At 44.1% G+C, this 17403-nt stretch overlaps 1 protein-coding gene across 1 annotated transcript in view; it reads right to left on the bottom strand.

Annotated features, from left to right (window-relative positions):
- LOC142767777 (uncharacterized) overlaps nucleotides 1-11505 on the bottom strand; it is a 65851-nt gene extending 54346 nt beyond the window's left edge. Inside the window, exons 1-2 of the mRNA XM_075870013.1 lie at nucleotides 11325-11505; nucleotides 5299-5376 (exon numbers count right to left, since the gene is read on the bottom strand). Coding sequence (XP_075726128.1) covers nucleotides 5299-5376; nucleotide 11325 — 79 coding nt within the window. The 5' untranslated portion in view covers nucleotides 11326-11505. The remainder of the gene's footprint in view (nucleotides 1-5298; nucleotides 5377-11324) is intronic.
- Between the last annotated feature and the right edge of the window lie 5898 nt (nucleotides 11506-17403).

The following is a 17403-nucleotide window of genomic DNA, read 5'->3' as shown; positions in this document are numbered from 1 at the left end:
CTTCTCACGAACCGTAATAGATAAAAAAATATTCAGATAACTCCACTAAATCATCGAGCAATGAAACATAATTCTTTATTTCTAATTTCAGCTTCTACGCATGTGTTAGTACGCCAAGTAGTCTGTTTTTTGAGCGATTTAGTTATAGCAAGTGCACCAACGTGTACTTTTTTGCAATAATTCTTACGTTTATTTCACAAAAAATAATTGAAATGTTCATTTCTAGAGGAAAGTACACGAACCTTCCTTGAAGTGTTGATATTTATTAAGAAAAAAGTTACAGCTTATCTACATACTGAATGAATTGGAGTAGGGCAAAACGTCCATCCGTTCATTCATGCATCCGTCCGTCCATGCAACTGTAGGTCGATCTGTCCATCCGTTCGTCTAGGGAACACTCCAAGTACCACCTTCTTGCATCTTTTCTTCATATATTGATCATATAAAAGTACCGTCATCTATCCAAGATTCCAAGAACTAAACGAGAGCTGGCTACCTACTACATACATAGAATACGCATGACCCACGGCTTAAGGAGCTTCGACATTCCGAGAACTAAACAAAAGGTGACTATCTACTACATATATCGAGGACGCATGACCCACGGCACACGGAGCTTCCCCACCGGTGGTTACAAACGATAACGGGACGAAGGGGTGACGCCATAAAGAGCTTCCACCCTTAAAAATGGGCAAGCTGGTACTGGGCGATTGAAACAACGCAAAGCCAAAAGAAAACATTTCTTAAATTTCCACTATTTCCTGAATACCTGGTCAACTTTTTTTTTCTGCTTTTGCAATGCAAGAAATTTCTGGAGACACTCACTTTATTTTTTTAGAAGACACGAAGGCACCGTTGGGAAGAAGAAGTCTTGGCAACAATCGGTCATGGGTGAGCGTCTTACGTTTGTAAATTTATATGGTTTAACGTCCCAACACTATCATATGATTATAAGAGACTCCATCGTGAAGGAAGTCGACCACCTGGGGTTCTTTAACGTGCACTCAAATCTGAGCACACGGGTCTACAGCATTTTCGCCTCTATCAAAAGTGCAGCCGCTGCATCCAGGATTTCATCCCACGACCAGCTGGTACGCAGCCTAGTGATTTAGCCAGTAGACCACCGTGGCGCGGCTGACGTTTGTAAATCCAAGTGGGTGAAACTCTATATTTACTCCACCAGGAACTCTGTTTTCGCACAGTCAACAGAGTAATATATACGAGCACGTCTGTTAGGTAGGTAAAGCGCAAGGAACGACTGTTTTCTTAGACGCCGACGGGAGCGCTGTTACGGTACGTGATCTGTAGCTTTATCGTATAAACAATATTAGGCAGCTGAAACACCAACCACGTACGCTACGTAATTTATGAAAAGAGACATTAGTTCTACCTATAGTTTCCAATCGCACTTTTTCTTCCAAGCAACTGGTGTTCCTGAAGACTGGCAGGTCACTGGTGTTCCTTTCAAGGTGGCTATAGTGATTAGAGTCCCACTATCACTGATGGTACCGCTCACTAAACTTCTCGGTGATTGCATGTGCGAGAAACAAAAATATTTCACTACGCACCACTGTTTCACTTCTCTCGGACCGATAACCTAACGAACGCGCACTCTTGATCGCTCACAAGCTTTCATGTCAGCTTGCTGCAAATGAGCGATGCCATCGTTGTTTACTGGGACAGTGAAGAAGTGAAATGGCAACAAAATACCAGAGAAAGAGAAACAGTAAAGAACAAAAACCCTGCATGGCTGAAGCTTCTTATAGTTATGCGAACAATCTAGAACATAATAATTACAAGTTGTCTTTTTTATATTTTTCATTAAGCTAAGGAGTATACAAATGCTACCATTTGTGGACTGCTTTCAGACGCGTAATAAAAAGGGCTTGTTTTGGCTTCGTAGCCTTGTCTGTGCTGCCACAGAAAGTTTTCGCCGAATATAGATACGAATATAGAGAAGCTCCCGTTATTATTTTACGTGACGTGAATGCCATTATGGTTGAAGGCAATTATAGCTATTTTATGTGACGCGAAGGCTTGCACTTAGGCTGAGGATGACGCAGCGAGCAATTGATTGATTGATATGGGGGGTTTCACGTCCCAAAACCACTATTTGATTATGAGAGACGCCGTAGTGGAGGGCTCCGGAAATTTAGACCACCTGGGGTTCTTTAACGTGCACCCAAATCTGAGCACACGGGCCTACAACATTTCCGCCTCAATCGGAAATGCAGCCGCCGCAGCCGGGATTCGAACCCGCGCCCTGTGGGTCAGCAGCCGAGTACCTTAGCCACTAGACCACCGCGGCGGGGCGACACAGTGAGCAATGGAAAGAAAAATGGTAGGGGTAACCCTAAGGGACAACCAGAGAGAAAAGTGTATCAGAGAACAAATGGGTGTTAAGAACATAAACACGAAATCAAGAAGAAATTGTCATGGGCAGGAAACATAAAGTGACGGCAAGATGACCGCTGGTTGTTAGAAATCACAGACTTGGTTTTAAAAGAAGGCAAACGGGTGAGGTAGAGGCAGAACGTTAGGTGGCAGATGAGATTATGAAGTTTTTTTGGATAAAGTGTTTTGTGGATAAAGTGCGACGGGACAGAATTCCATATCGGGAAATTGGAGAGGCGTTTGTCCTGCAGTGAGCGTAGTCAGGCTGATAATGACTCTCCTCAGTTCAATACCGTTTGTAGTGTAGCAAAAGTTGGAAGTCTCATGCTTCCTCGCTATCGTTATAAAAGCCAATGTTTGTACATTGATCGCCATCTGCTAGTCTGAATACCACTCGGAAATAGCACACATTTCTTTTTTGATAGAGTGTATACTAATGACAAAATATATGTATAACATGACGATATGTGTAACGAAAATATATAACCTGTGCACTTTCACTTCAAGCTGCTAGAACAGTTTAAATGGCAAATAATACCCACAGAAGCATTTTTTTTCTTTGCGCTACAGTTGTGGTGCCCACGTTCAGGTGAAGTGAGCAGGATAGGAATAAAGAAGTCGATGCGAATGGTGCCAGACGACTCTGTCGCGTTTTACTTTGTTAAGAATGTCAACGCGGTGTTGCACAGATGTTAACACTTCAAAGATTTCTCTAATCGCATCGAGCGCGGAATGATTCAAGACCAACGCGCCAATTTGTGCAGTTGGAGGCCACCACTTGAATAGTAGGAGGGGAACAGGAACGAACAATGACACTGTACCCATATTTCGATATCGCACCGAAGGGGGATAGGTTCCCGTCATCACCGAGGGTGACCGAAATTGGTGCATGTGCATCATTGTTAGTGGTACAATGTACGGCGTGCCACAAAGGGCGTGTTCAACGAAGGGCGTATATGGGCATGTTCTAATCACATCTGTCTGCGTTATTTTCATCAACGCACTAAATGGGCGAGGTTTGGCCTGGTAAAAGAAGCCCTCAAAATCTTAAAGAAACAAGTGACTACACTATAACGAGTGTCTGGAAACAGCGCCTTCACCCAGGATTACTAGATGACAACTTACGACGAAGCTTTCACCTTTAACGAGTGGTGGTGTAGTCACGGATTTCTTGATAACACGAAAGTGTTTTAAGCCGGGGTCCACCAACACTCAGTGACGTATTTGTGTCTCAGATATGACGTTGTAAAATTACCGCTACGAAACCTTGAAAAAAACATTAGGAAAGAGTTCGACGGGCGTCGAACATCTGACTTCTTGGAAAGCGAGAAAGAGCGCACGGTGCTCTACTGACTGAGATATTCAGGCAACTGCCAGGGTCTGTACAAACAGGCCTTATATCTTGAACATATTCTCTCTCGCTTCGTTGTTTCTCTTAGAGAAGCGCGGTTGTGCCTCTGACTGCTGAAGAGAAGCAATGCGGCATGATACCGTTAAAGCATGGCGTCCGAAGTTGTGCACCAGCGCCCATTGTTTGATTCCACGATAAAAGTTTCTCAATAGCATTGAAAAACCCAGACTGAGCGAGCTTCGGAGAGTCATCCTCAAAGTTTTGTTCTCGCCTTTCACTTCGTGTTAGCGCTTGACAGCTCGTTGTTATGTCATGCCGCTTGCACATGCACCAACGATGTTTCACCACAGACTTCTTGAAGTGCGATATCACTGATTTATATAATAAAACTTCTGGAATGAATATTGCATCAAAGCGACGATGTCGACGGGTTAATGTCGTGTCTTGGTGAAGCAAAACTGAGGTCAGTAGGACGAGGAACGCCGGCGCGCGCTCGCGGCTCAAGCTACGAACCTCTGCATCCAGCGTCAATGAAGCGCAGTGTATGTGAGCACACGCATTGCTGTTTCTCTCATTAATTGGCAAAGACGCCCATATTGAGCAGCAGTGTACAGTGTGTGCATGTTCATGTCACCTCTGTGTACGAATAACAATACGAAGTGTTCAGGTATGTGTTAAAAATTCGGTTACCACAACGGTTACATTATGATCGTGGCTGATAGTCGCCACCATGCAGAAGTCCCACTAGGCGTCGACGTGGCTGTGTCCACGTCAAACGGTGCTATAGCGTTCATATATCACAACAGAATGAGCACTACTTGGGTATATGTGGAGTATAGAGTAGTAAGTTGTTGTTTACGCCTGCCCTCAATGTCTCATTGAGATTTAAACCGTTCAGTTAGTATTTCAAAAGTTCGAGAAAAATATTAGGAATAACTTACTAAACCTAAATAATAAGAAATTGGTACTGCTTGTTACAGTATACTGGTAGCGAAATTCACTAGGCGGGCTCCATGCGGAGACCCTGCAGCGATGTTCTATTTACAAGGGCGATGTATTTAATCCCATGCGCTCTTATGCCAGATCAATGAAGGATTTTCGAAAATGTCCTTACTGCAAGAAGTATTTTAAATTTTTTCCTCCTCGCTTTAGTCAAAGGGGACTGGCTTGTGACTCATTTCTATCTGTTTGTAGTGAATAAACATTTATGTTGCCCATACTTTGCCTATCTTTATTATTATGACTTGTGCATGCTGGGTATTGCAGCGTTCAAAAAGACAAATGGAGACATTTCATGGACGAAACGTCACTTCCCGCAAAACGTACAATTTGCCGCTGTTAGCCATAAAACAAGGGGACCAGTATATCAAATCTGACAGGCATGAGTCAATGGATGCGTTATTAGAGTATTTATTATGCTATTCGGATGCTATCATACTGTTGAAATTCATATGCAAAAGATTCGTAAACACACATATATACTTCTGCTGTAAAAACATCTGGACAGTTTTGAAAGCTTTTCGTAGTCTGAGTCAAGAATTCAGGCCGCTTACCATGGATGACAAGAGCTAACGTCGACGTAGCAGCCACGGTGAAGAAAACCAGCCTCATATCTTCTAATTTCTTTACCACTGCACTCAGAAGAGAAAATACGAGTTAGTGAAAAGTGTGGAATTTTAACAAGATACAGACCGTAATGTAAGGTTCATAATGTAGCAAACACACAGTTCAGCAAGACGATATCACAACTACCTTAACTGAGCCTATACCCGTCGGTAGCGTGTAAGAAGGGTCAAATAACTGCACTATGGCTCATGTTCGGGCATTATATCAGAAAAGTTTATATTGCCGCCAATTATTACGACGCTCACTTAGGAGAGACAAACTCCCAGCTCAATTGTTGCGGCGGTCGTCATGCGAAGACCTCGGTCAGCCATCACTAAGGTTGCGGTCGCTTCACCAGCGATGAGCTAGCGGACAGCCAGGTGGCCCAAGGGACAAGCCGAAGATGTCACCCAGGTCCAGGGATTCGAGCTGTCACCCGATTCACCGCCATCATCATTCACCGAAGATAGTACAGGACAGCGGTTCGTCCCCTATTGACCAAATTCCGTACTCCCAAAAGAAAATGCTACACTAAAATTCAAAGAAGTCATATGTAGGAAGACAAGAAACAATGTGCATTCCTCTTGATGTCAGCTTATCTCGCACACGTTCCCGAGCGCTACGCTGTTTTCGCTATAAATTGAAACGTTGTGAAAGCAAATATCCGGCAATGAAAACCCCATCGAGTGCTTTTGTGTATGTGTGTAGCGTCATACATACATCAGCTACAGTTTCTCTGATGTTTCACTGTCAAGCCACATGATTACTTGGACACCAATGGACCATTTTTAAAACTGAAAGGTGAGCTCCTGCTAATCAGTGGTTTTAGCAAATGGTGACTCGTCACTAACTGCAGACAGACTGGTCAAGTGCAAGTTGCTTGGGCTATGATACAAAAAATGCAGAGTTGGCCCTCTCAATATAAGCACCCATAGTAGACCAGCCCTAGCACCTTCAAGCAGAACCACTTCTCCGTATGAAGCATTTCAGGTGTAGCCAATACTTGGGCAAATATGCAGCTCAGATATGAACTCTTGCAAATTATGAATAAGGTCTATAGCTTGCTAAAACTAGAGAAGTTAAGAGGATGAAGACATGAGGCCAAGAAAAGAAAAACAATTTCTGGTTTGCGAAAAAATGGTCCTCCTTAGACTATTATTGAAATCACTTTGCACTTACAAAGATGAAAAACAGATGCAAGTAATTATGGGTGTTGTGTTGTTCGTGAGGAGAACGAAAGCCGTATAATTTCCCCCGAGTCGAGTATCTGATATTCACTAACGATATGAATTTCTCCTACCAATGGCTACCGCAAGTTCGTAACATTGCATTTTATACTTGAGAATACAACATCCTTCGTAGTCACCCTTTAGTTTTGGAATCATTTCCTTCAATAAAAATATGTTCGTTTTACCTAACACTTTTTTCAAGAAACGGCACCTTCTGCGCGATTTCGGGCTCGTTTTGTTGACGTGATGATTGTGGTGAAACGAAAAAAATCCCAGTTTATCCATGGAGTGACTAATGATGAGTGGGATGAAGCGTCCGTCCATCGTCCATGTGTCTATCCCTCCATGCATGCGTCCATGCGTTAGATTGTGTTCGAGAACGCTGACGGCACGTGGGTAACACTGACGATACGCTAACCAAAGAAGCCGAGTGCAAGCGTCTTCAAAATGCCCGCAGCTCTGCTCGTCCATGCCCCACCAACGATCTGCTACGTACAGCGACTATCCGGAATATTCAGAGATGGCACATGTTCTCCGCATTCCCAGGCGCTGCTCGCGCAGCAGCCGATTGGAGATTAAAGGTAGAGTGCGATCTAGAATATTTTCACTTGACTGCACTTTGTATGTACTTCTGTGAGACATCACCATCTAATATACTGTTCGGGAGATATTGCCTTCATTTCTTTCTCATCTATTCTATCGGTTACGCATGAGGCATGAGAGGTTATACTAAGAGTAGCTCCACCGCTAAAAACATGCTGTTCTCCGCAAACCTGGTGCTTCAAGGACAGTGACGAGACCGATGCACGGGCTTTGTACGAGAACATTGTGCATGCCCTGTTTGATCTGCAAGGTCTGCTGCTCTCGGCCAAGCTGTGGCGCGGAACGGCCGAGTCTCTGCGTAATCGTTTTTGGTGATTAGGTCCTTGCTCTGTTCTTTATTCCCAAAAAGTCACAGCTTTGCCGCAAAGTCGAAGGAATGAATGCGATAGCTACAAATTGGAAGGTCACGTGCAGAATGGCAAGATGGCATGCAGATAGAAACGTTCCCCGCGTTTCCCACGCACAAATAACGCACGAAATGTACTCACATATACAGATAAACACCAATAAGCATATCAATTGCTGATTCGCTGTGTCTAAAAAGCGTGCCATTTTCGCAAATCGAGAGTGTGCAACGGTTGCAGTCACTTTTGTGCGCCAAGTAACAGCAACAGAATTGTTTTGGTGAAAGCAACAGGCCACCTAAGACGTGCGATTCTCCCCACCTCTAGATAAGGATGCGCGACTGAACGTCGTGGCATTTTACATCCACCCTCTTCTCTCCGCGAGGCTAAGTTCACGTGGGAGATGAGAGCACGCGTACCACGTGCGTATGGCGCCACCTTGCTGGTAATGCTGAAATCACGATAGCCCCCCCCCCCCCCCCAGACCTGTGTTGCCCTTCACCAGCTTAAGTGGAACATATAAATAGCTTGCCGTTCGAACGTCGAAGAACGGGCTGCTCCGTCGCTCAGCGGTTAACGCCTCGCATTTACGTTTCAGAGGTTCCATGTGCGAGTCCATGCGCCGGAGTCTTCTGGAGTATTTTTCTTTAATGCATTTTAATATATATATACCTACGGTGATTGACAGCAACGTTGACGCCAACGCCGGAGGTGAAATTCAACCAAGAGTGTTAACATAGTTCCTATAAAAATACAATCACATTCAGTGTGGTTCAAGAACAACTCCCGGAATAAGTGTTAGAACTGACTGGAGGCTTCCGGTACCCTACAAGCACTTCAACTAATAATAATATATATGGTGAGCCACGTCCCATATCCATGATATCTGTTTATGAGAGATCCAATATTTGAGGGCTTCGGAACTTCTGATCATCTGGTGTCCTTGTGATTGGGTATCCTTGCCATTGGCAACTCTGCCATCTGGATGAAGGATTGTGACCAGTCACTGTAGCCGCTGCATCAAAACATCAGAGCCAGCAACTCCTCATCTAGCTGACACGGTATAGTGGTGGGCAGTTATGCAAGGGTGACCGCTTGCTTATTACTTGCTTATAATGGCGACGGCATACAATGGGAAGAAATTGATACGCTTGCGGAAGCCAATGCCAAAAAATATGACCTCGGGAAAGAATACTTAAGCCCAGATTATCGTTGGTTAACAGGGCTCTGAAGCGCTGGCTTGCAATCACAGAGGACTGCTACTTGTTGCTCAGAAGGGTCCTGAGCCACATCATCAGCGGCTAATTGGAGACCATCTGGCTCTGCCGTGGTGAAGCTTGCCGCGAACAGGAGCCGACATTGTCGGCTCTACGCCCATGAGGCGGAGAGCCGAACGGGGCAGGCTGCAGAGGTGGAGTCTGCAGTAAGGACTGAACCATCTGTAGCATTAGAATCCTTCCTTCGAGCTGCCCAAGGAGGTTGCAGGCAGCATCTTGTTTCACTGAAACAACCAGTTTCCATCATTTGGTCGCACTACAGAGTGACAGTTGGACATCCGCTGGATGGTGGTGTGGTGGAAGTAGGGTTACTGCCATATGTGGGTCCGTGGTCATCTGTTCATACAACAGCCAGATACCTCTGATTCGTGAGGATGGCTGGTGGTGGAGTCTAGCCAGCAGGACTCTTCCACCGAGAGCAAAGTGATCGATGTATCTCAAGGTTCAATCGACCATCATCAGAGATAGAAGCTTTTTTCGGCCTCAGCCAGAGTGGCAGAGATCAGTGAGCACTTTCGAACGCACATTTGTGAATAGTCTGCAGCTGCTATACCGCAGTATATATGGTTATGCCTCACATTTGCATTTCAACTTCGGAGTTCCTTCCTCTCATCCCCGATTCCGTTTTCGAGCATCTTTCTCTACTATATTACACATTCCTATGCTACGGCCCCTCTATGAAACGGCTGCACCTGTTACATGGCTCTAAAGTGGCGTCTCGGAGACTTTTATGCATGTTGTTTCCAGTGTGACTGCCCAGAAAAAGTAGGTGACGCAGAAATAATGGCACAGTAGGGTTGTTACGACTGACCCAGATAGCATTCATCAGGGCGTGAACGTAAAACGGAAACGATACATTTTTTATAGTGCCAAAACTAGAAGCGTAGTACAGGAAGTGTTCGTGTCATTAGAATAAGACGTAGACGCATTGATAAGAAATCGTGGTCCTGTCGATATAAACGCTGCATAAACTCTTTCACTTGACAAAAGTACTTCGGTTGAAAAATGTGTCACACGTCTGAAAATAAAGAAGAAAGTTTGTCTGGATAGCATAGTTGATAATAACACTTGAATGGTTATTAATAATGGCTGTCCAGGTTTGAATTCCGCATCGGCATTGCTAATATTTTATTTTCTGTTCTGTTGCACTTCTAGACTTCTTAGACTTTATACTCTAAAGAAAGTGCTCTCAAGGGCATTGCGTCACCCATCTTTTGCTCAAGAAGATGGGTGATGCGCCTTGGACTCCGCTGTTTCACATATAAAGAGCTGACACTCATGCTTATCTCTTCATGGGCGTTCCCACAATAACGTAGACTTTTTTTAATGGTCATAACGAATTCGAAAGCTTGCGTCGAAGCTATAGTCACCGCTGCTGTAACGCCACACGCTACAGCTCTCTGTGCGAGTACGTCGACTTCCGGAACTCAAGATGTTCTTCTAGCGGGACACGTTACAGAAATTAGCGGAAATCGAGACAGGTCATCAAATAACCCGAGGTTGAGCCTCTCCTATAGTCAGGCCCTCCCTAGGTGAAGCACGCCACCCCCCTTGCTCTCTATGCCTTGGTTCTACGTCACCTACCCTAATATGCACTTTAGTTTGAGGAAAACATCTGCGAAAGGAGCTGCCTTCCTCGTTAATAACACAGTTATACTTTACGAAACTAGCTCAGAGCTTCCAGTCAATATAAAAGACGAGAGTCTTTCTTGGGGCCTCCGACGCAAAAAATTTTGGTCTGTCTGTCTGTCTGTCTGTCTGTTTGTCAGTCTGTCTGTCTGTCTGTCTCTACTATTGTCTGTTTTTCTATTTTTAACGGCACCGAGTTCTCAAAAAATAAAAATATAAGCTCGCAAAGAAATAAAAAGCTTGAATATGTATCTTTTGGGAGCTTGGGAGATTAGATCAGCCCCCTCACCCTATTTCCGCTCATATTATGTCTTTGTTTTTGTTAATTACTGGCAAACATAGATGTGGAATGGCATGGCAAAGACCTAAGCCTGCCAATCAATTTTTATCCCTAGAAAACAGGGTAGAGTATCGGCTATATTTCTTATATTTTATGAAATAACTTTACTAAAAAGCCAAAAACGCCACTACCTGTTAAAACCTATTTTTTGGCCTTTTCTCTTGGTAGCAAAACTCTTCATGATTTGACCAAACTTCAAAGCGTTGTGCCAGTAGCTGCCCGCCAAAATGTTGGTCATTGTCAAAGAAGCAGGTTACTTTTCAACCCCCAAAATGTTTTGTCACGTTTGCGTTTCCTACGCTCTTATTACAAGTTCACAGAGAAATAAATCACTCGCTCAGCCAAAGATTTCTCCCGCCAGGGAACGCGCTCTCAATTTTTACGCGCACAACGTCTTCGTCCTGTATTTGTTGATCATGAAGTCATAATCCTGTCATCTTCACATATGGCAATTGACGCTACTTAAAAAATATTCAGTTCTCAAGCTTAAATCAATAGGTTATCCTGGTGAAGACATTAGGACAATTCAGAGGAATAGCTTCAAATACTTACTCAGTATTTCTCAAAAGCGTAGTATGTCTATGTAAGTTAAACGTAAAAAGTATGTCTCACAAATGCAGTACAAATGGCCAGACACTTCTTCTGCTATCGTGCATCTCGGTGCGACAAATGGTTTCGTACGAAAACCGTACTCAAATTTATGCACCTTTGCACGCATTTCTTGCTGCTATAAATTACGATATCACATTAGTGTCATTTAACCAAACAAGCTTGCAACGACCTTGATACAGGCCACCGTGTACTTTCCTTGTCGATATGATTTACGTTGCTTCAATAACTGTGTCATATAACTAGAGAAGTTTCAAGCGCAGTGATAATTGCTTCCAACTGCGTTCCATTGCGCTGCAAAGTACTCTACCACATTATTATCATTTAGCTACATCAACTTTCAAGGAACGATTGATATACGCCACCATACGCATTCTTCGTCACTGATAATTACGATGTCACAATAATTGTGTCATTTAACTAGACAAATTTTGAAGCAATAGATAAATACTATCGACGGCATTTCATTGGACTGAATATCACCTTATCACATTACTATCGATTCTCTATATAAACTTTCAAGAAACTAGATGAACACCACCATACGCATTGTATTTCGCTAATAATTACGATGCCACAATAATTGTGTCATTTAACTAGACAAATTTTGAAGAACATTGAAAGACACTACTACACGCGTGGTATTTACAATGCCACATTACAATGATGCATTACTGTGTTTTATCTGGATAAATTTTGAAGTACAATATTCTACAACACCTCACGCATTCCTTCGTGCTATAAACCATATGCTGCACTACTGTCATTAAACTAAATGAATTTTGAAGCACATCGATGAGCACTACTCATGCGTTCCTTGGCGCTGTAATTAGGATGCCGCATTACTGTCATTTCGTTAGAAAAGTTTCAGAAACTTGTAATGAGAAACACGTGAAAACACATTTTGAATAAAGCCGGTAAGGTAAAATTGTTCGGCAAACAACTGCGTAAATTTTATGCATAAAACATCTACGCGGCTACTAAACACTTACAAAAACACAGAAGAACTTGTCGGTGTTGTCGATTTTACTGCGAGAGCTGCCAGTGCAACACATCACATAAATCACAAAAGATTGATTTGCTTGGCTTACCTTCGCCATATTCAATATTTCGTCCACAAGTCGGCAATAATTTGCACAGAAGTCCATGCAATGGCCCACGCCCAACAATATTCTTTATTTGATAATTCCAGAGGAGGAACCGGCCAATGCGAAAGCAGCTGTTGAGACACAATTTATTTAACAAGAAAATAACTTGAAGTTGCTTCTTATCTCATTATTCTGGCACTTGCGCCACTGAAAACTTCCACATTGTTTGGGAAGGTCAAAATACACCCCCAATCAACAAAAGTCAGCACTTCTCGAAAATTATATTGCATTTTTTTTTATTGAGGGGCGCAGCAGGGCTAAGGTAGGTGGTGAACTAACAAACTACTTCAAGAAAAGCGGGACATTCTCCCCCCCCCTCTTCTCTGGTCCTACGGTTGAAGGTCATCCGACAATAGGTAGAGTTGGAAATGAAAGGGGAGAGTAAATCTAGGTTCTTACCGTTGTTGAAGATACCAAGTCTCACCACTCGGTGCCCGAGACGCACCACCCGAGCTGGTATATCAAAATGGAAGATGAAACGTGCTGCCGCTATTCCAACAGCGGCGATTGAGATGCTCGTCGCTCGAAGATGAAGCAGAAAAGCTCGAGACGTTCTAGTAGGCTGAGTAAAGCCTATGTTAAATTTATAAGCTGTACAGAAGATAAAATGATAAATAGGTACGTACATCAAAGTTATGCAAGAAAAAAAAGAAACACTTTGGAAATGAACCGACCTCTTAGAGCGACCCAACGGGATTCGGTGGAGCCGATGGGGCCTAACACCTTGAGCCCGCTTCAGAACACTCTTCGGAACTTCGGGGCCTTTTCTCATCCCCTCGGTCCTCCGCCCTTACTTAGCTCTCGGCGAATCATCACCTGCTTGTCCACTGATAGGACAGTATGCTTGGCCGATGAAAAACCTAGCACGAGGACGCGGGGGGGGGGGTAGAAAAAGGGGGTAACAATTTAGAGCACAGGGTACTCTACTATGGGAGAGCTTAAAACCGTCCCGAGTTTTGTGACGGTGTGGATGCGACCCAGCTTACGAGGACGCAACCTTCGTGCATGTGCGAGGGCTTATACCCTCGTTCCAAATAACACAACAACCAAAATGTAAATAACACAAAGCTAGAAAAAGTCATAAAGGCATGAGCAAGCTCCAGGGCACACAATTATCTAGACTTTCAGCTATAGTACTGGGCTTTTGTGGCCATAGAACGGCTGTGCTGCAACACGTAACCTTTTGACGACGGGGCAATAATCCTCCTGTCCCCTGCGTGCTGTAAAAAAAAACCGCTCCCTGACCACCAGTAATTCCACTTACGAGCTCACTTGCATGAATTAACGCGAGAGCAGTCGAAGACATGACATTGCGACAATACGCACCAAATTTCCCGAGTTGAAAGGAACTCAAAACGCTCGGCAGTCTCCGGTGCTGGTGAACTACACGGAGTACCATTTTGGTGCCATACTGTCTGCGTTCACGGCAAATCTGGTCGAACACGCTCAGGCTCTATGCCCCGAAAGCAATGCTGCCTGCCAAGGGCTGACATGCCTACCTGATCTTACGACGCAAATAAATGAAAGTGAACTAACCGCCACGCAACCAATTCTAATTGTGATCCTACAGGCACTTGTTCGCCCAAGAAGAAAAATTCAAAGGGGTGGAGGAAGAGTAACTAAAAATGCAGTATCCGAAACCATTCTCCTCTCGAGAAGCTTTATCCGTTGCACATGCAATCAATATTTTATCAATAAGACAGGGCGAACAAAAACAGTGACTGAAAAATTAGCCGATTCCAAGCACAGTTGGACTCGATTATGTGCGAAGCACGAATGTCAATGTTTGATATAGCGCTTTGCAATCAGCGCAACGTTACGAGGTGGATGCAAATTTTGCGTACATGACTTCGGTGTTTTGATTATCATGTTTCCATGTGGTGTTTACCTGTGCCATCTATTCACGTCACATAATACCTAGTTTGGTACATCTGAAGCTAGCGAAAGGGCCGCGAGCGTGTCTTGAGCATAGCATGTAACAATGCTGTCGCATCACACGTGAGTCAGAATTATTATGTTTGCACCACTCATATACATTTGTCATCCAGTGACGTTACGCAACACCAAATTTGGTATATGTGGAGCTACCAAAACGGCCGCGAGCGCATCATGAATGGCCCATTATACTACAGGGTAGCGTTCACGAACCTGCATGCTGCGCACGCTATGTTAGCAAAACGCTAGCAATCTATAGTCTGACTCTAGGCGTGACCGGCGCGACCTGCGTCTATAAGTGGGGCCCGAAGGCAACCGGCGCGAAATGCGACATGCTGTGTTTCCCGCTGATGCGTTACCAGGACAACTCTGCGCCTGGCTCTTTTCGTGACGGAGGGACGCTGGACACGCTGAAACTCGCATGCCTCGAACCAATGCAGCGCGGCGCGCGCCTGCGAGTATATGGAAGGACTGGCGCCTAGCTAGCATGGCAACGGCGGCGTGGCGCGACGAAATGAACGCCGGCGCGCGTACACACCGGGTCATGGCGCCTTGACTGTGGCATGTAGTATTCTTCTCACATGAGACACATCTCATTATTATCATGTTTGCAGCCGTCCCATATTTTTGTCATTCATTGGCGTCACGTAATACAAAATTTGGCATACGTGAAGCTAGCGAAACGGCCGCGAGCGTTTCATGGGCACGCTCGCGGCCGTTGTAGTAATGTTGTAGTAGCATATAGTAATGTTTTTACATGTCAAGAATCTCATGAATACCATGTCTGCACCAGTCACATACCTTCGCCACCTATTGACGTCACGTAACACCAAACTTCGTACATGTGGAGCTGGCGAAACGACCATGAGCGCATCATGAACGTGTTATGTTGTCATGTTCTTACATGAGACGTGTGTCATAATTATCATGTTGGCAAAGTTTCATACCTTCGTCATCCATTCACATTCCGTAACACCAATTTTGGTATGAGTGAAGCTTGTGAAGCGGCAGCCAGCACATCGTGAGCGTGCCATGTAATCATGTTGGTACATGACACGCATGTTGTGATTTTAATGTTAGGGTCTGTCAGTTGTGTTCACCATGCAATCATATAACGCCGTACCAGTTTTGGACAATGTCATGGGAACGAAACCACCACAAGAGCACCAGGACCATGAAATATAAATCATGACATTCATGACATACATGTCAAGACTGTCATGTTATGACTAGTCGGATGTTCTATCCATACAGTCATGTTATGCCATACCAATTTTGGTATCGATAGCATTATCCAAACGGCAAGGAACGCTAAAAGTCGTAGGTGGCTGAATAGATAGATCATCATACTCATCATCATCGTCAGCGGGACTACGTTTACTGCAGGACAATTGCATCTCCCATGTTTCGCCAGTCAACTCGGTTCTGTGCTTGCTGCTGCCAACTTGTACCCGCAAACTTCTTAATCTCATCTGCCTACCTAACCTTCTGTCTCCCCCTAACCCGCTCGCCTTCTCTGGGAATGCAGCCAGTTAGCCATAATGACCAGCGATTGTCCTGTCTACGCACTACATGCCCGAGCCATGTTCCTTTCCTCTTCTTGATTTGAACTATTATATTCTTAACCCCCGTTTTTTTCCGAATACACTCTGCTCTCTTCTTGTCTCTTAAGGTTACACCTACCATTTTTCTTTCCATTGCTCGCTGCGTCGTTCTCAATTTAGGCTGAACTCTCTTTGTAAGTATCCAGGTTTCTGCTCCGTCGCTAAGTACCGGCAAGATACAGCTGTTATATACCCCCCTCTTGAGGGACAGTGGCAATCTACGTGTCATCATTTGAGAGTACTTGCCGAATGTGCTCCACCCCATTCTTATTCTACTAGTTACTTCAATCTCGTGGTTCGGCTTTCTGATTATTACCTGCCCTAAGTAGACATAGTCTTTTACAACTTAGAGTGCACTATTACCTATCTCGAAGCGCTGCTCTTTTTCGAGGTTGTTGTACATTAGTTTCGTTTTCTGCAGATTAATTTTAAGACCCACCTTTCTGCTCTCCTTGTCTAACTCTGTAATCATAGGTTAAGATTCGTCCCCTGAGTTACTCAGCAATGCAATGTCATCGGCGAAGCACAGGTTACTAAGGTACTCTCCAGTAACTCTTATCCCTAACTGTTCCCATTCTAGGCCTCTGAAAAGCTCCTGTAAGCATGCGTTAAATAGCATTGGGGAGATTGTATCCCCCTGCCTTACACCCTTCTTGGTTGATATTCTGTTCCTTTCTTTATGAAGCACTATGGTAGCAGTTGATACCCTGTAAATTTCTTCCAGGACGTTTATATACGCTTCATCGACGCCCTTCTTCTGTAGTGTCTGCATGACTGCTTCTATTTCCACTGAATCAAACGCCTTCTCGTAATCTATGAAGGGTAGGTATAGTGGTTCGTTATATTCTGAGCATTTCTCTATTACCTGATTGATTGTATGAATGTGCTCGATTGTTGAGTAGCATGTTCGAAATCCTGCTTGTTCTTTGGTTGATTGAATTCTAATGTTCTCTCAACTCTGTTGGCAATTAATTTAGTAAATAGCTTGTATACTACGGAGAGCAAGCTGATCGGCCTGTTTTTCTTCAAGTCCTTGTCATCTCCTTTGTTATGTATTATTACTTTGTTAGCATTCTTCCAAGATTCTACTATTCTTCCCGTCAGAAGACACCTCGTAAACAGGGTTGCTAGTTTTTCTAACACAATCTGTCCTCCATGTTTCAGCAGATCTGATGTTACCTGATCCTCACCAGCAGCTTTGCCTCTTTGCATGCTCTCTAAGGCTTTTCTGGCTTCTTATGTTATTACTGGTGGGGTGTCATCTAGATCACTGCTAGTTCTTATAGTATTAAGGTCTCGGTTCGTCCGGCTACTGTACATATCTCTGTAAAACTC

Source organism: Rhipicephalus microplus, chromosome 7 (assembly GCF_043290135.1).
Source record: "Rhipicephalus microplus isolate Deutch F79 chromosome 7, USDA_Rmic, whole genome shotgun sequence".
Lineage (NCBI taxonomy): Eukaryota > Metazoa > Arthropoda > Arachnida > Ixodida > Ixodidae > Rhipicephalus > Rhipicephalus microplus.
Note: the sequence above shows the minus strand (reverse complement) of the source record. Positions and strands in the feature narration are given on the sequence as shown.